Source organism: Mytilus trossulus, chromosome 14 (genome assembly GCF_036588685.1).
Source record: "Mytilus trossulus isolate FHL-02 chromosome 14, PNRI_Mtr1.1.1.hap1, whole genome shotgun sequence".
Taxonomy (NCBI): domain Eukaryota; kingdom Metazoa; phylum Mollusca; class Bivalvia; order Mytilida; family Mytilidae; genus Mytilus; species Mytilus trossulus.
This window is the reverse complement of record NC_086386.1, coordinates 28,496,919-28,516,469: the sequence shown is the minus strand read 5'-3', so window position 1 is coordinate 28,516,469 and position 19,551 is coordinate 28,496,919. Positions and strand designations below refer to the sequence as shown.

The following is a 19,551-nucleotide window of genomic DNA, read 5'->3' as shown; positions in this document are numbered from 1 at the left end:
ATTTTACGGACGCCATCACGAGTCTGTTGACCGTTATGGTAAAACCGTTTCACAAATGAAATCGGATATGACGTAACTAGAAATCCCCTTCCCTTTCATGAATGTGACCTACCGAATTAGACTATTTACCGGATTTGTTTTCACATAAGCAACACGACGGGTGCCACATATGAAGTAGGATTTGCTTACCCTTCCGGAGCACCTGAGATCACCCCTAGATTTTGTGGGGTTCGTGTTATTTAATCTTTAGTTTTCTATGTTGTGTCATGTGCATTATTGTTTGTCCGTTTGTATTTTTCAATTTAAACCATGGCTTTGTCAGTTTATTTTAGATTTATTAGTTTAACTGTCCCTTTGGTATCTTTCGTCCCTATATTTTAAAGACTTTAAGAAAAGTCCAACTAGTATACAACCCCAACTGAAAGCATCTGTACAACTATTATCAACTTGTTCGGTAAACAGTTATCAAATACTTTAACTATAGATATAGGAAGATGTGGTATGTTTAATATTTTTGTTCATAATTATAGCCTACAATTTACCTTTTTCTTTTTGCGGTTTTGCATTATCAGCAGAGCTGTTTGTCGTCACACTGTTGGCAGAACTATTTTTCGGGAGACTTTTCTTTTCCGATTGGACACCATTTGTAGTTTTTATAGAATTTTCGGTGTCTTTTGTTTTAGACTTTGATGGTATTGGTACTTAAAATAATATACAGATAACTAATTATTTGAATCTACTTGCAGATACTTTTATTGATATGACGTATGCAATATGTATATTGATGCACCTAGTCATTGAAAATAACATTTTTTGTTTGTGTCCATAGCACTTTTCGGAGTATATCCTCATTCGGAAGGCACAAACTTTACCATTGTAACGTCGGGTAAGTTATATACTTTAAAACATGATAGGATGTATACAACTACAAGGGCTAACGTAAATTATCTATATGTGGTGCGCGAAAGTTTTCTTTATGACATTATCTTTTGATAGGTATACGTGCGATAATCATGATTCGAAACCGTTTAACATATTTCATAAGGTGTATCAAAACTGCAGACATTAAAACACAATCACCCCCAAAAAAATATGTATGACTCATATATCTGTGTAACTGTTATTTATCTTTGCAATTACGTGTACATGCATTCGAACTTTAGAATGGATTCATTTGGTTATGCTCAATTTTGTTCAAGTCATATATTGACGACTTTTCGGTATGTGGCTCACATTCGCATCCCTTCTGCTTTTGTATTTTGTTTCTGCGACGCAGATCAACTCAGAAGGTACTGTTCCAAAACATAAAGCATCATAATGCTTTTTCTTAATGCGTGTTAAGAGAGCGATCATTTATTTTAATTCTATGAACCAATTTTATGCAAACGCTTAAGAATCTCGTCTATATTGAAGAAGAAATGTCAGCAATACATAATATAAGACGAACGAATAAAGTGTATGCTTTTAAAATGGCGCAACTTTAATACTACAACTTGAAAGAACATTGACGCTATTTCAACAATTGTTTAGTCCTACGCACGATCAGATGCCATATCTAGTTCGAATTCGGGGATACCAAAAGCAGGTTTTTGGTTGTTTTCTTATGTATGTTCATGCGCATCTGGTGCAAGAAAATTGGTACCGTTAATTTTATTCATGACAACTCATTAATTATAACCAAAAATTCTTTATAATTTAATTAGCGTATTGTTTATCTATTCCAACAATCAATAAAGTTGTTTTAAAACATTTCATATGAGCATGATTTATACATACATTGCTTTTCCATTGAAGTATTTGTATGGTAGTGAAATTTATCCATCATGTCTTTGTAGTATCCATTTTGTAATAACAATTCATCATGATGTCCCCTTTCCACAATACCGCCATCTTCGAATGCTACTATTTCGTCGCAGTGTTTTAGATACTAAATTAGTTGAGAACAAAAGTCTATATAACATGTTTAAAGAGCAATCACTTAGTCATGATTAACAAACAGAAATTTACAGACTGCTAAAATTTACTTTAAAAATCATACTATAGTTCCGAAAAAGTAAATCACAAAAATACTGAACTCCGAGGAAAATTCAAAACGGAAAGTCCATTATCAAATGGCAAAATCAAACCAGCTTAAACACATCAAAAGAATAGAAAACAACTGATATATTCCTGACTTGATACAGACATTAAATTAACGAATTACTATAAACCGGGAGCTGTTATTAAAGAATCCAAATGATTTAAACAGGAATTGATATTACAAAGCAATAAACAAAAATAATATATATCATTCATTAAAATATTGTAAATGTTATATCATGTATATTGTGCATTTTTCTGTTTTGGATTATCATGTTTTTAAATAAAAATCATATAGCTGCATTTGATAAAAATTTATATCTTCTCTGTATACTGTGTTGACAACTTCGTCGAAGATTGTATTTTCGAAACCCTTAAATCGATTTAACTGTTCGAACACATTTTCATATGTACCTGTAGTTGATGAGTTGCTAGGATGACTGTTTTCCCAGCAAGCGTCTTTTTGATACAAGTATGGAAAAGATGCCTTCCTACATGGACGTCAACAGCTGATAACGGGTCGTCAAGGAGATATATATCACTGTTACTATAAACTGCCCTAGCCAAGCTGACACGCTGTTTTTGTCCTCCACTTAGATTTGTTCCCCTGTCACCTATCTTTGAAAACATTTAAGAATTGAATGCTTCTTTTTGTAAATTTATTGGGTGGTAAAAGCGTTGACCGAAGTACATTTTGTATGAAGCGCGGAAGCGCTTCATTCTAAAAATGTACGCACGGTCAACGCTTTTACAACCCTATAAAGTTTCAAAAAGAAGTATTCAATACTTATAATTACATTTTTATAGCTAAAATCATGAAAACACGATTTTTATCCAGTTTTATTTATAATTCACCTGTGCACTTTTTTGTGGGACCTCGTGTCATCATGCATGATAAATGTTATTGTCTGATGCAATTGTTTACGGAATAATATGTTAGCCAATCAGAATAACGTATTATAATGAAACTTACATCTAATGTAATTATTTTATAGAGTTAAAACATATCCTTCTTTATGTATGATTATTATTTTGTTATGTTCTTTTTTTTTTTATCAAAATTGACAGTAAATTTAGTATTCCTTAATAAATGGGAAAAAAACATATTTTTACGACAATATTACAGGAATGTAAATCACTATATTTACAGTGCTACTGCCAATTAATATCATCACCGAAAAATACCAAAACCATTAAGTAATCCATGCAGTTATATACACGTTTTGGGAAAGGGAGACACAATATTTTCCACTGGTGACGGCCTTTGTCCGCATATAACATCTGATATATATGCATGCTTGGTTGTTCGTATGTCCACTGATCCAATTCTGTTCTCAATTTTTAAGATTTAGCATCAACAAATGTATGTGGAAGGTTCAAAATCAAATATTTGGAAACATACAGGTCCAAATTATGAAACATTTAAAACATATACCTCTGTTTCATCTCCATCATCAAGAATAGAAAAGTCAGGCTCCAATCCACAGGCATATATAACACTTTGATACCTGTCAAAATGTTTTACAAACGTCAAAAACAGCATTAAAATGACAAACATGTATACTGGCGAATTGTCTATATAAACACAATATTGAAATTTATCAGGCAATCAGACAACTATAGTACAAATAACAGGTGCACAAAAAAGTATTTGCTTGTACAAATAAGGTATACTGTCACCTTACATCCAAGTCGAGCAAGGGATAATGTGGACATAAGAGTTTCTTCCGGGTTCCTCTTCGCGGTCAGAGTTTAGACTATGCCATTTTTTTTGAAAAAATAGAGTCAATGATTTGGATTTTGACAACTAAAATTTCAAGTGTCGGGTGTACACAGGATAAAAACAACAAACAAAATATAGAATTGCGTATATTGATTCTTTACATATTTTTAAACACATAAAGTGACTATATGTATAATTGAGTCAAGTATCTACATACTTGCTAAGATACATTATATCAATATCGCCAGGCAACCAAATGTTCTGAAAACGATTGTCCTTCTCTAATCGATTTGTACTAGTACCACTAGTGGTCGAATTTTGTTTACGGGCAGCAGGAGTGACCCGAGGGATTTACCAAATTCTTGCGGAAAAAAACTCGCAATCCAAGTCAATCAGGAATGGGGTCAGACATGATGAGAACGACTGTTGATTTTTGTGAATACATTGATAAGGTCTTCAACATAGTATAAGGGGACAAATAACACATTAATAATATCATACCTTTCTGGATCATAAGGTTTTCCGAATAAAATATTCTCTCGTACAGTGTCGTTAAATATCCAAGCTTGTTGGGCAGCATATGCAATACTACCATTCACAGCCACATGTCCAGAAATAAAAGGCATCTAAAGGTAATTGTTACAGATTGAAACAAGTACAACAAAATAGGTGAATGTATGAGCGACAAAATTACGATTATGAGGCAAATAAGCAAAAGACATATTAAATTATATCTTGTTAATTCTTAACCTTGCAGAAGTCAAAATTTTATGTTTTGTTACGTTTTAGTTTCGAACGTTTCGCAATTATTTTTTTATTTCAATGCATGTTGATTTTGACATTTCATTAGTTAAAACTATTCCACGTGACGTCAAACAAAACTTCAAATCTCCCCGAGAAATTGGCAATAATTGTATACAAATAAATGTTTGCTTTATATGTACATAAATCATGAGAGAAACAAATTAAATTGTTAAGTGAAAAAGAATCCCTATTATGATCAAATAAATGAGGTTTCTTCATTTCAGACAAATCTCAAAGTATTTTGATTGGTTCGAAACAGGTTTTGTTACTTTAAAGAATATGACACAGTCTGATTTTGAACATATAAAAGAAAAGAAGATAATTGTTAAAATAGTTACCCTTGCTAGTATAGCTGCCATTAATGATGACTTCCCTGAACCAACAGGGCCACATATGCCAATCAGTTTTCCCTGGAATAAAACATAAACAGTACATTACCACAGGCGTTTACTTAATAGGATTTAAAATCTAAAATTTAAATCAGTTATCGGTAGTGCTCATACCACTGTCCGTCGTTATACTACATCGTCAAGTAATAGTATTTGGTTTCTAGTTGGATTATCGATCTTTGCAAGTGATTGATTTACCCATAATCCTCCTTTTTGACGTCGACATTTAGGAAAAGCAGACGCATTTTTTAGCCATAGATTTATCTTCTAAAACCCGCCCACCCTCCCTTAAATTTATTAGTAGAATGCAATTCCTACGGAAGATACTGCTGTTTGGTTTTGTTTGTTTATTTCAGAATTGTATTGTCTAGACTACATCAATTAAATCATCACTCTATGTGGAAAGATGTACAAAAGTTCTAATGACGAGACGGTCTTTCAAGAAAAAAGATTAATCCTGGACGAGGAGTGGACGTGCATGCATATAGAAATTGAATGGATAACTTGGAAAGAAATTTATTAGTTTGTTGTTTTTTTTCTGATTTTTATTAAACTTTGCGTTGGTAGCGATAACTTCTGATATCCACGGTTAGTCGCTTGATTTATGGCAGATTTCGCTGCGCTTAGATAACATATTTGCAGTTTACAGACTTATTGTAATCGTATGATAGCATTAGCCTCTGATTTCCAGGGTTAATAGCTTATCTTGAACTTCCCCTTTTCATATATGGTCTGCCACCTCAAACATATTCGGCGATCATCATATAACATTTTCAAAGACACATATGCATTTTTATCAGTTAATTTTAGTTCATATATCTACATGTATCACAAATTGCATTTCATATAATAGTACATATATCATATCACAAATTGCATTTCATATAACAGTACATATATCATATCTGTTAATAAATGCTGTGGCCATTTCCTGCCAATACCAATCTTGTTATATTTTATGAGCATCTAAGATAACAATAAACTCTTTGATAAACAGCAACTACTTGTTTACTTACATCTTTCTGAATTTTTATTTAGCTTGAACATCCAACAGAATCATTTGTACTATCATGGAGCAGGATTATTAACCCTTCCGGAGCACCCGAGATCAAGCCCAGTTTGTGTTGCGGTTTGTGTTCCTTAGTCTTTAGTTTTCTACGGTGTGTCTTGTGTACTATTATTTGTCTGTTTGTCTTTTTCATTTTTGGCCATTGCGTTGTCAGTTTGTTTTCGATCTATGAGTTGGTTTGGCAGTCCTTCTGGTATACCCCCCTCTTTTGTAGAAGTTCAACTCTTTAAAACATATTATAAGCTTTCATGTATGTTATTCTTTCGACATACAAATTCATTTCTTGAAGCATAACAGATTTCCAAAACGCGCCATGATATTGATTTAAGAATTGAATGCTTCTTTTTGTAAATTTATTGGGTGGTAAAAGCGTTGACCGAAGTACATTTTGTATGAAGCGCGGAAGCGCTTCATTCTAAAAATGTACGCACGGTCAACGCTTTTACAACCCTATAAAGTTTCAAAAAGAAGTATTCAATACTTATAATTACATTTTTTAGCTAAAATCATGAAAACACGATTTTTATCCAGTTTCATTTAACTCACCTGTGCACTTTTTTGTGGGACCTCGTGTCATCATGCATGATAAATATTATTGTCTGATGCAATTGTTTACGGAATAACATGTTAGCCAATCAGAATAACGTATTATAATGAAACTTACATCTAATGTAATTATTTTACAATGCAAAAGTGATTGAATAAAAAAATAAAACGATATGTATTACCTTTTGTACTGTAAAATTCATTTTCTCTATGTTGAATGATCCCCTTGAAGCTGTAAAAAGCAATGCAGTGTTTCGAAAATTGTTAGTTTCAGAACAAAATTAATGTATTATACTAGTCATCGAAAGGATAATGATACAAGTTGAATTTCTGATCGGACATTATAGTTTCGTTTTTATTTAGATATCGGTTTCTATAGATATTATATTATATGAGGTTTTTACTACCACTGGGTCGATGCCACTGCTGGTGGACATTAATTTTCCCGAGGCACCAGCCCAGTAGTCAGCACTTTTTGTGCTGACATGAATTATCATTGATATGGTTATATTTATAAATTATGTGTTTACAAAATTTTTGAAATACTAAGGCTTTTCTACCTCAGGCATAGATAACCTAGGCTGGATTTGGCAAAACTTTTAGGAATTTTGGTCCTCAATGCTCTTTAACGTCGCACTTTATTTGACTTTTTTTTTACTTTTTTTGGATTCGAGCGTCATTGATGAGTCTTTTGTAGACGAAAAGCGCGTCTGGCGTATATACAAAATTTAGTCCTGGTATCTATGATGAGTTTAGTTACAGATTATATAAATGTAAAAAAAAAAGACTATTTTATACCTCGTCGATTTTTTTCCTTATTTTTTGCCTCCATTTTAGCTTTCGCTTTCGCTCCCATTTCTGAAATACTTGCATCCTCCCACATAAAGAACGCATTGTCCAATTCTACTGCATTATCTTGGTTCATACATTTATCACTGTGTGGCTTAAACTCTTCTTGAACGAGAAGTCGCTGCATGAAAAAAATATATTCTACAAAATGTAATTCCGTTTAGTATATGGTATGCTATAAAACTATTCTTTGCTTAGTGGATCAAACATTCAATGACGCCATGGATTTTTTTGGAAAAAAAAGTTTGTTTTTGACACTGGGAAAAAAATGTTTGTTTCCCCCTCAGTTGCTACAATATGCAATGCTAAAATTGAAAGAAAACAATTGTTTGCGACTTGAAGGCGAAAAAAAAAGTTTGTGCATATTGTTTACATTGAAATATGTGGTAACCCTTCATTCAAGGTAGGGCTAGTTGAGAAAATTCGTGTTAGTTTAAACTCTGAAAGGTTCAGGGCATATAAACGTTGAAAATATGCCGCACAGCCCTATATTTTGACCTTTGTAAACATTGTAGTGCTAATGAACTTTCAATTCTAGGATAAGATTTTTTTTTCAAAAATTCAAAGTAAAAGTGGTACAGTTTTAGCCGTAACAGGGATATTGCATTGTCAATATTTACAAAAATGCAACAATTTACAACTGTCTAATTAATATCACAATAAACAAAACCTATACTACCATATTACTCACAAGGGTGGGTTTAGATAAATGGGAAGGGTTGGAAATCGGACATTGTATACAGGTTTTGCTTCAGGAATGTAGTTCGGGAGGTCTGTTAAGCTGGTTCTGAAAGCACAGTTGACAAAAATGATTGAATAGACAGGAGTGTTATATGCTTTATTGGAAGGATCAGGAAGGCAGAAAAATCTTTAGTCCTATACCTTAAGTCTGGCGAAACTGACACGAACTTCGCCAAGAATTCTCGTTGCATACGGAATCAAAGCAACGATAATTCTCAGAAAATTTAAAGTGCCGACAACTGCAAATGCCTGCAAAGTAAACGAAAAATTCAAATGTATAAATGCGAAGTATTTTTTATTTTATTTTATAGAAAATCACCATAAGATTATCCTTAATTTAAACAGCATCCGAAGTAAAAGTAATTAGAATTGGCGGTGGTTGTTAAAGAAACAAATCTTCAGCAAGTGACAAGTTTCCGTAGTTTTTCAAATAAAAATATTGGAATCTTTATTGTACATTCTTTTACTCTTCAGAAAAGCACTAAGATGAGCATTTTTATATTAAAGTTACATTGACTTTGGTAAAATTTAGTGAAGTGTCATTTAATTTCGAGCAGGATCTCCTTATCTTCCGGAGCACCTGTGATCACCCCAGTATTTGGTGGGGCTCGTGTTGCTCAGTCTTTAGTTTCATATGATGTGTCTTTTGTACTATTATTTGTCTTTTTGTTTTTATACTTACAGTAGAAGCAGATATGTCATTTCCAAAGGCTCTAAAAGTAGATATAGTTGCCACCGATGCTAGTGTGGGAGTAACGGGGATAACAGCAGCACTTATTGAATTCATAATGGCAGCGTACAGCAAGTATTTTTTCTCTTGTTGTCTTATTTCTGCAAAACATAATACAACATTTAGAATTTTTACATTTCACGCCCATTACTTCTATTTTACAAGACCGTTTAATTTATTTGACTTGCATTAAGCCCTTCCATGGTCGTACAAATTTTGTACACCCCTCTCGTTTTAAAAGACCTTCGCATCCCTTATTCTAGTTAACTCATTTAATGATTGATTTCATATTTGTTTTTTTTTTAAAGTCACTTTTAACACCACTTTTGGGCAATTTCGTGTCGGCCAGTTTAATTGGTGGAGGAAACTGGAGTACCCGGAGAAAACCACCGACCTTCGATAGGAAAACTGTCAATAGACAGTAAGGATTGAGGCCGAGTGAGCTTCTAGTTAAATGTAAACTGAGGTTAAAAAGTTTTTGATTAACTCAAATTGTAAAAATAAAATTGAGAATAGAAATGGGGAATGTGTCAAAGAGACAACAACCCGACCGTAGAAAAAAACAACAGCAGAAGGTCACCAACAGGTTTTCAATTTAGCGAGAAATTCCCGCACCCGGAGGCGTCCTTCAGCTGGCCCCTAAACAAATATATACTAGTTCAGTGATAATGAACGCCATACTAATTTCAAATTGTACACAAGAAACTAAAATTAAAATAATACAAGACTAACAAAGGCCAGAGGCTCCTGACTCGGGACAGGCGCAAAAATGCAGCGGGGTTAAACATGTTTGTGAGATCTAAATTTACCCTCCCCCTATACCTCTAGCCAATGTAGAAAAATAAACGCATAACAATACGCACATTAAAATTCAGTTCAAGAAAGTCCGAGTCTGATGTCAGAAGAAGTAACCAAAGAAAATACACAAAATGACAATAATACATAAATAACAACAGACTACTAGCAGTTAGTAGTAGTTTGTCAAGGGTAAGTCTATATGCAATAAAGTACACATTACCAGATATTGTGTGTTCAAATGGTTCTTCCCATGCGTACATCTTCAGTAACTTCATACTGTTAAGCACCTCTGTCATTTTTCTAACCTACAATGCGCGAGAGGTAAACATTTAAAATCATCCATATCAATCTATTTTTTGTAATGATATTTTTTCTGTTGTTGAAATAAGGTGTGTCGATAAATTACAAAAATAATGTGTGTCGATAAATTGCAGCTTAATGAAATTAGGTGTTTCGATAAATTGCTGAATAATTGACTTGTATAACAATGTAGAAAATAATACTTACACGTTTGTCCGTATGCTGAAGCGTTTTTCTGCGCATAATTTCGACGCCTTTTGTCAATACTCCCTGAAAATAGAAGTTTAATATTCATAAAAGAAATATTTCAACTAAATGAAGCGCAACTTCAACAGGGTTTAAAACGTTTATTGACGATGATATTGTCTCGTTTACATTTTAACAACATTTAAGATATTGCCTACCTAAATATACTAATAGATGTCCTTTATATAATTGTGAGCTATCGTATGCAATTATTTTTATTTTGAAATTTCCCCAACTTGAATACTCTGAAGGGGGTGCGAAACCTGCAATCGCTTTTCTTTGTATCTTTGAAAATTTGGAAAAACCTTCAGAAATGGATAAAGGATTGGTATAAGTCAATTCAATGTTATGTAAAACAATATGTTACATTTGGTTGCATTTTTGTGTAATCAAACGAAGCCTTTGTACTATACAGGCATCTGAAGCGCTTTACTTGTTGAAAGGTAGGGGTTTAACATTCAAACCTAAAACGTAAGTCAATGCTAACAACAAAAACTACCAAATTTATCAGTTTTAAACTATGATAATATTTGTAACATATACATGTATGTACACGTCTTTGATGAATATTTGGTAATAATTGGTGTAATTTTTGCATGGTTATCTAAAATTCTTTCAGAACAGTCTTAGTACCTGGAGTATATAGCACAACACAAATATCCCCATGGCAATGAAACACCATGGTCCTAGCAGGTAATATGTATATCCAGTACCGATAATCATGTATATTGGCAGGGCAATAATGTAAACAAAGGTCACACAGTTCACGTATACACGGATAGCATCTCCTCCAAAAATGTTGATAACCTAAAATCCAAATAAAAATATATTTTATGAATTGTCAAGGCAATTGGTTTTGATGATAACTAATAAATTAGACAGTCGGATCGGACCATTGCGTTCACATTTTCATATAGTCACCCAATAAAATATGTGATATTTGAAAGTTCTGTTGAATTTCAATATCTTTGTTCAACCATGACTGTTAACTAATTTATTTTTTGATTAAATAAAAAAAAAATGCTATGGATTTTAATCTAACGGTGGTAAATGCTCTCGATCGATTGGAGTGAACGCAAGAAAGTTTTTATGAAAAATGAACCATTAATGTTTAGGCCTACATGCATATTTTGACAAACAAAAACAATGTCTTGGTTTTCCATCTAGCTTTGAAAGTGAGCGCAAAATTGTTACAAACCTGACATTCACCCTATTCTTGCGAGCCATGTTTCTATATACGATTCTATTTCATATTGATCATCAGATCATGAATTGGAGATCTATTAAGAGCTTTAAGTGAAAATACTGTTTTAACAATATAAACATAAAGCTAAAATTGTTTTAAAAAAGTCATAAAAATTACCTCCGCTAAACTTTTTCCTTTTATTTTTTGAAGTTTGAGGAGTTTTCGGTATGCCAATCCTAGAAATCCAGCCCTGAACCTTATACCTGTAAATATATGTGAGATGAATCCTATCATTTTGTGTTTTTCAATGACAACAGATTCAGATTGAAAATGATTGGTGAAAGCGTAAATGGTCCGAGACCACAATTATTTCGTAGTGCATTTCTTTTAAAACATAAATGAGAATTAAAAAAATCCCACCCGCGTTTCTCAATGAAACTTCTACAGTGTGTTGTACTACTTTTGGGACAAATCATATCAAAATTATAGAAAAATTCATCAGCTCTAACTCAAAATATGGACAATTTTATGTTAAGGGCGTCTTAAAATCTTTTGACAGCTTCCGAAGTGCTAATTTAAAACCTTTTTCAGCTGGACCAAATCACTACTTTCCTTTAAAATTCTGGACCCAAATTTTTTACAGTGTAGTTTCACCCCCTACTTGCAATTGGAGGCATTAAACATGTAGAAATAAATTTGGAAGGGGTATACAAATTAATGGCAAGTAACCCACTGTCAACACTATGGACTATATTTGCGACAATGGTCTCGGACCAAATGTAAGCTAGATTTGTATCATTCATAATTATTTTCACAGTAAACTGGAAATGAACCAAAAATTATCATATGTAATAAAAAAAAATAAGCAAATAACGGCTTTTTTCCTGTTGTAGTTTTGATTTATATTGTCTGTAACAAAAACTCTGTTAACGAATCTCATAAGACAAAGTAGACCTATTTATAGCTTAACTAACATCAAATGAGGTGTTTCACTATGGTATTTACCAACAGCTAATTCATATTTCTTTGAAGATGAATATGCCAATAATTAAGTGATACAACCTTACTACAAAAACTGACATATATACGCTGATGGACGATACTGTGGCATTCATTACATACAAGATATAAAACAGTCACACATATGAAATAAGAAGGTGTGGTGTGATTGCCAAAGAGACACTTCTCCATGTCAGTCAACATGACACAGATATTAACAAATATAGGTCATTTTAAGGCCTCAAACAAGAAACATCCCCATACCGCATAGTCAGCTATCAAAGGCTCCGAAATGATCAATGTAAAACAGTTAAAACGAGAAAACTAAAGGCCTAATATGTGTAAAAAAATAATTAACGAAAAACAACGTCAGCCACTGATTTACAAAGTCCTGAAAACACTGTCAAAATACTATTTTTAGGAGGACTTCAAAAATAGAATTAGGTTTCATTAGACAAGTATACTGACTTGGAGTAAATCTCTGTATACACGAATGCTGTAAAATATGAAGTAGGAAAACAAAGGTGAAATACAACAAAGAGGTTTTCTTATTTTAAAACAGGGTGCGGGCTTTGTTCATTATTGAAGGCCATACGGTGGCCTATAGTTGTTAACTTCTATGTTGGTCTCTTGTGAAGTATGCAATCACACCAAATATTCTTTTTTTTTTTTATATGTTATTAGTATTGGCAGGGTCATACACTGTACGACATACATTAACTAAAAAAAAGGGGGGACAATTTCCGCCTTCCCTAACAGTGGACCTACATTGCAGAACTTTACTATTTACTGTTTAATTTATTTTCGTCTTGTATTGTATTTGTTTTCTATTCTTTAGTTTTTAAAGAAATTATTTCATTGAATCCTTTGACTTATCTCCATGCATCTCATTTTAAGCAGTATTGACAGTCTAGAAACTCTTAATAAACACAATAGTCATACCTGTTTGAGCACCAAACATAACGATAACACAGAAGGTGCCAGCTCTCACTACATTTGCTGCCATCATGGTGACGACGAGTCCAATCCCATATAGGATATTATTATCAACTGATTCAATATAAGCAATCAATTCATTTATGATGAATCCCTACAAAAAAATACTACTATGAAAAATACTAACATTTTAAAAATATATTCTTTATGCTATCTTTATTTGTTGATGCGTTTAGAAATATATGTATGCATCATTGCAGTATTGGTACCTCGGAATTCTCAATAATCGCAATATGACCAGAAAAAGTGGATTGTGTTACACGACTTACAAGTCGTGTGCCCTTAAACTTTTGCTAATTAAGATATAAATGCGTTTTGTTTATTAACAGATTGACTTTGTAATCTTGAAGACACTAAATACACTTGGAATGCTTAGCAGCATTGCACCAGGTGATGTTCCGATGGTTGGAACACCTCTTTCTCGACTCTTTTTTTTTTTTTTTTTTTTTTTAATTATATGAACTTTTAATTGTGTTACGGTAGTAGAACCTCTCCCCCTTTCACAATGTGTTTGTGTTATACTATATACATTAACGTCAGGGCTACATTGTAGGCCCCCTTGTATTATCTTAATTAGTAAGTTAATTTATGTTTTGTATAAAACATTTGGAATCGTTATAAAAAATATACATACCGATACCAGAAAAGTTGACAGAGCGTTGACTGCTACAATAACCAAGCTGACTAAAATTCTAGTCTGACAGAACTTCAACCAACAGCGTAGAAATGAAGCTTTGTTCTCTCCTTTAGATTTCACTTCATCGTTCCATAATGCTTCTAGTCTGATAGGGAGGAAAATTTGTACAATGAAATTAGACTTATTTACAGTAAGGAAATGATAAATACCATAACGAGCATTACGAAATCTAAATATAGTAATTGATTACAAGTTTAATATTTGGTTGCAAGGGAGTGTTTGTTAAGCTTTAGCATCAAGGGTGGTTGGGTTATAAAAGAAATCTGATCTCCATACATTCATTCTTACTTTCCGTCTTGATTACGTTAGGAAATTTTATCATAATTAATAGCACTAATATAAACATTGTAGTCCAAAAATAATTCATAAACTCAGTGGCGGTCATTGCGTGTCTGTGTAATTATAGACACAGCTTAAAGCAAATTGTTTGGAAGACAAAAAGCGTGTATGTTGTGCTATGATTGCCAACGAAACAACGCTCCACAAGAGATCAACTAACAGAAATTAACAACTACATTGTATAGGTTACCGTTCGGCCTTCAACAAAGTTAAAAATTCATACCACATAGTCGGCTAGTATGTTTATTAAGTTAATTCTGATTTAATAACGTATAAAGTAAAATTAAAAGCTGTCTAAAAACTGTCATGCATGTTCACCTGTCTGTATTAATTTTGGAAGTCTCATAATCTGAACATTCCCAGATGTCTTCCTCCTTTAGATCCTCATCTCTATGTTTAAACATCTTCATGACCAGAGGTGTCATCCAGGTCATAAACATGTATGACAATAAACCAGCTTTATTAATTGGTATTTTTCCATCCCTATAAAATATAATGGGGATCAACGATTAACACTGTTTATATATATACATGAATTGTTTTACATTGTCTTATCAGGGCCTTTTGTAGCTTACTACATGCGGTATGGGCTTTGTTCATTGTTGAAGACCGTACGGTGACCTATTATTGTTAATGTTTGTGTCATTTTGGTCTTTTGTGGATAGTTGTCTCATTGGCAATCATTGGCAATCATACCACATCTTCTTTTTTATATGTATATCTGTATCACATTTTAAGGATGGCAACTAGTTTTATAAATGAATTTGAGATATCATCCCCCTAAGATATCATCCCATATACTTTCATAAATATTTAATAAAAAAAAACTTTACTTGATGTATAAAAATAAGAAAAGTAAATTAAATAGTTCATAGTCATGCATTTTTCAAATCATGAAATATAATCAAAGTTTAGTTGGTTATTTCCTTTTTTTTCTTTTTTTTTTTTTTTGGCTTAAGGGGGCTCCTGGGTACAAATGATTTTTTTTTTCTAATATAGGATTTCACTATATTTTTTCATAAATGAACTTTATCATATACTTAAAAGAAAAATGAAATAAAAAAATGAGGTCACCGTTCATTTAAGCTAAAATCTGCCTCTGGAAATAGCATACATTTTTGTTAATGTCCTTTTTTTCTGTTAAACTAATAGGAGAAAAAGAGGAAATATCGAAATAAAAAAATAACCTAATATAAGAAATCGCCTAAATTTTACAATTATTTAGTTTATGTACAGCTTATTTGAAAACATTAATAAAAAATATAGGTCACCGATGAGTTAAAAAGATATTTCAAATTTAAGACAAAAAAATGTCATTTTTGCACCAAAGGGAGATAATTTGGAGCTTTTTCAATTTTTAAAGTCATCTGGGGACAAACCAAATCATTTTTTGGGGTTGTTTTTTGTACCATATCATAAAGTAACAACTAATAGTGTAATAAATAAAATTTGTAATGAAAAAATAAAGGTTTAATTTTTTGCTAAATTTTTTGTACCCACGAGCCACCTTAACCCGACTGACCCGCAATGTAACAAATAAAACTGTAGCCGGGACGAGATTGAGATTTAGAAATTGAAAATTGGTTGTTTTTTGTAACTATTGTTTAATACTTTAGACATGCTAGAAACTATATAACTTTAAGGCTTACTTTGAAGATGGTCTAAAGGGCTTCAGAACTTTAAGAGCTGTAGAATATTTCCGCGAACCTTGTATTTCTCCACTGGTAAAGCCATTTGTCACCTCTTGTGTTATTTCATATTCTCTGTAATACAAATTATTTGCCTTTCATATTTTATTTTCAACACCACACATTGTTTGGCTTATGTGTACAACAAACTTTAATGTTTAAACAAATCATATAATACACGTTTAATCAACATTCATGATACACGTACTTTGCAAAATTTTAGCCACAAAGTTTGAAAGGAACAATAACGATAAAATGCCCTACATTATGAAGAAAAAAATACTTTATGCAGATATTTTTGAATTCTCAGAAAATTATGCATTTCAGAAACAACAATTTCAATTTGTGATTTAGTGTCACTATTTACTAAATCTTATGTCGAAGGAACTATATTCGTGTATACAGCAAAGGAAGTATCTAAAGTATGTCTTTTTTTAGTTGGTTAATTAAGTAAAATTTGTATACTATTGCATTCTTATATAATATAAAGTCATTGAACATGTAATCTATTTATTTCATGCAGTTGCCATATCATTGTACAGCAGAATGAAGTATATCTTTCTGATCACCTCGTACTGAAGATCAAGTTAGCCCTGACATGTACTAAATTTTACAACCCAACTTGTATACATACAAGTCACCCTGAATAAATTATCGACTTGTATTCAATTTATTCGTAGACATGATGTATTTATCATTTCCGTATTTTATATACGCATTAACTATGTGTTCGATTGTCAACCAATTATCTAAATAAAGTTCTTGCTCAATCATGCGATATGATATATTTCCGTTTGTCTCACTATCGTAGACTATAAATATGAAGCTGGAAATATACGGCTTTTGTCAAATATACAGATGTCCCTCGAAGTCTGTAGTCAAAATCATGCAAGATATTCATGGTTTCAAAAAAGCAGTTATAACAAATAGTAACAGAATGTAAATAAAAAAAATAGAAAAAAATCTTCAGTAAGAATGGGTTATCCATTTTAGTATTCCTACCTCAATTCAGCTTCGTTCCATGTTTCTCCATTGTATAAGGCAGGATTGTCATAAGCGTGTGCTTCTTTATCCCTTGCCGATTCGTCTAGTCCCGTAAATATACTAAACTTCCGTAGTTCTGGAACAGACTTCTTCTTTTTGATGTCAGACATTCTGAACTTTCTCCTAAAGCAGTTGTTTCATATTAATACATTATTTTACTTGAATATATATTTTTATGATGTATGTATATGTGAAAGTAAAAATAAAACATTCCTGTTTTTTAAAGTAACTTACAAATGTTGCTGAAAATAAAACACCCTTAAACATGCAAATTCTTGGCTTTTAATGGAGTAATAAACATTATGAAGTGTTTAAACATCTGTCATTGATTTTGGTTGTCTACTTCCATATGTATTATCGTTATGCATAACAGATAAATGGATAGCAATATAAGAATGATGCAGAGATGTCGTGAACCTGCGGCTGTGCAGTTGATTTTGATTTTGTTAAAACTATTTTGCGTTCTTTAAATTGTTGTGATAGTAAATACTTGAAGAAATTGGTTATCATTACTTATGTCCGTTATACTTTTTCAACAAATGCATTAATTTAAAACATTTAAAACATTTCAATGATATATATTTTTTTTTATTTTAATGTGTATTGTATTTAAAAAAAAATAACAGTTCATATAAGATCTATACCTTTGCCATACAGAAGTCCTTTTCCTTACTGAGTGTTTTTCCTCTGATTATTTCTGTTTTATAGTCTAGAACAATAGCTGCATACTTTCGTTCTAGTTTGTAACTCTTAAAGATGAGATTGTGACCTGGAATAATTATGGTTTAATTTTCTGTTGTGAAATCCTAAATTCATTAACATATTATGGAAAGGAAAGTCAGTGAATTAAACGCTTTTCCCACACTTATATCTATTTACATGACTGTAAGAGAAATACAAATAAAAGGATATGGGATATCCACAATGACACACAATTAGTACATACGCAGCTAAAAAACACACAAAAAGCAAAGGAACAGCGCTTTGAAAAATCACAATGAGGCCTTACTATTTATACCCTTTGGGATTATCTGTGCACATCATATCGACTTTCATTTGTTAAAAGTGTTTTGAAATAACTCTAAATCTAGGAGGGGAAATGACCAGAAGAGAAAATCTTTGAGAACATTGTCTAAAATATACTGCAGAGAATGGAGAGAAAAAAACATAATCAGACAGCAAAATGGATACTAAGTACTAAATATTGTGTTTCAGTAAAGTACAATGCATAAAAATTGGACTGTAAAATAAACCATACACGTCAACGGGGTATTATCTCCTCACCGAACAAATTACTTACGCCAGTCTCATGAAATAACAGAAAAAACTCATTGAAAAAGAGCAACGTATATAAAGCATAAAGCTAATAAGGAATGAATAAGTAGCAAATAGGTGTCAGTGTATCAGTCTAAGGAAGAATAGGAATATATGCGTTGACTGGGTTATTCTAACTCCACGAGGAAATAATATAAATAGAGACATGAAAAGAAAGAAAAAAGGAATAAAGGTGCATTCACACGATACGATTTTCCGTTCGATTTTCCATTCGACTTGACACCGTCGTTAAATCGTACAGCGTTCTGTTCACACGATACGATTTTCCATTCGATTTTCATCAGATTTGAACAAGTGCTTTTTTTATATTTCTAAACGCAGCCACTTCCGAAATTATCTTAATACGCAGGTATTATTAAAATTAAAACAAATATAATTGAGTCATTTACTGAATGGTGATTTGATAATGAGTTTCCAAGGACTATTCCTAAATTCTCCAAAATATTTGTTTCGTCTATCCATTTTTTTTATGTATACCTGTAGCTTTTACTACTTTATCAGATATTTTATATTTCTTTAATATTAATATCTTTAATACATGTATTGCACTACCATCTTAATTGAGGATACCATAGAGATCGTACTGAACGTAATAAATGTTTCTTCGCAAACCTGTAATTTCCGTTAAGACTAACAAGAGATAAAAGATTGGCGAAATATTTAGCACATAAAGAGTGTAGTATGAGTTATAAGGTTACCTTGAATAATTTTTATTTATATCAATTATGGTCTTTTTAAAATACTCTAAATTATATGATTATCAGTCTTGAAACAATGTAGTCCAAATAATTATGACGTCTTGAAAGGCTATGATATTTTTTTTCTTTGACGCCTTACATCAACGTCGTAGTAAGGCGTCAAAGAAAAAAAAATATAATAGCCTTTCAAGACGTCATAATTATTTGGACTAGAAACAATGGTGAAAAATGCAGAAATTTGTTCGGCATGTTATCTCTGTTTTCTAAATAAACACAGTTTTGAAAATAGATTCTA

General features: G+C 32.1%; 1 protein-coding gene across 1 annotated transcript in view; it reads right to left on the bottom strand.

The window, feature by feature from the left end:
• Nucleotides 1–17,963, bottom strand: part of LOC134697637 (ATP-binding cassette sub-family C member 5-like) — a 29,524-nt gene extending 11,561 nt beyond the window's left edge. Inside the window, exons 1-20 of the mRNA XM_063559920.1 lie at nt 17,868–17,963; nt 17,182–17,346; nt 16,141–16,254; nt 14,810–14,974; nt 14,090–14,237; nt 13,402–13,549; nt 11,638–11,723; nt 10,908–11,081; nt 10,236–10,298; nt 9,949–10,033; nt 8,883–9,031; nt 8,342–8,449; nt 7,409–7,580; nt 6,793–6,842; nt 4,945–5,016; nt 4,304–4,428; nt 3,515–3,587; nt 2,494–2,697; nt 1,777–1,927; nt 543–701 (exon numbers count right to left, since the gene is read on the bottom strand). Coding sequence (XP_063415990.1) covers nt 543–701; nt 1,777–1,927; nt 2,494–2,697; nt 3,515–3,587; nt 4,304–4,428; nt 4,945–5,016; nt 6,793–6,842; nt 7,409–7,580; nt 8,342–8,449; nt 8,883–9,031; nt 9,949–10,033; nt 10,236–10,298; nt 10,908–11,081; nt 11,638–11,723; nt 13,402–13,549; nt 14,090–14,237; nt 14,810–14,974; nt 16,141–16,254; nt 17,182–17,333 — 2,398 coding nt within the window. The 5' untranslated portion in view covers nt 17,334–17,346; nt 17,868–17,963. The remainder of the gene's footprint in view (nt 1–542; nt 702–1,776; nt 1,928–2,493; nt 2,698–3,514; nt 3,588–4,303; nt 4,429–4,944; nt 5,017–6,792; nt 6,843–7,408; nt 7,581–8,341; nt 8,450–8,882; nt 9,032–9,948; nt 10,034–10,235; nt 10,299–10,907; nt 11,082–11,637; nt 11,724–13,401; nt 13,550–14,089; nt 14,238–14,809; nt 14,975–16,140; nt 16,255–17,181; nt 17,347–17,867) is intronic.
• Between the last annotated feature and the right edge of the window lie 1,588 nt (nt 17,964–19,551).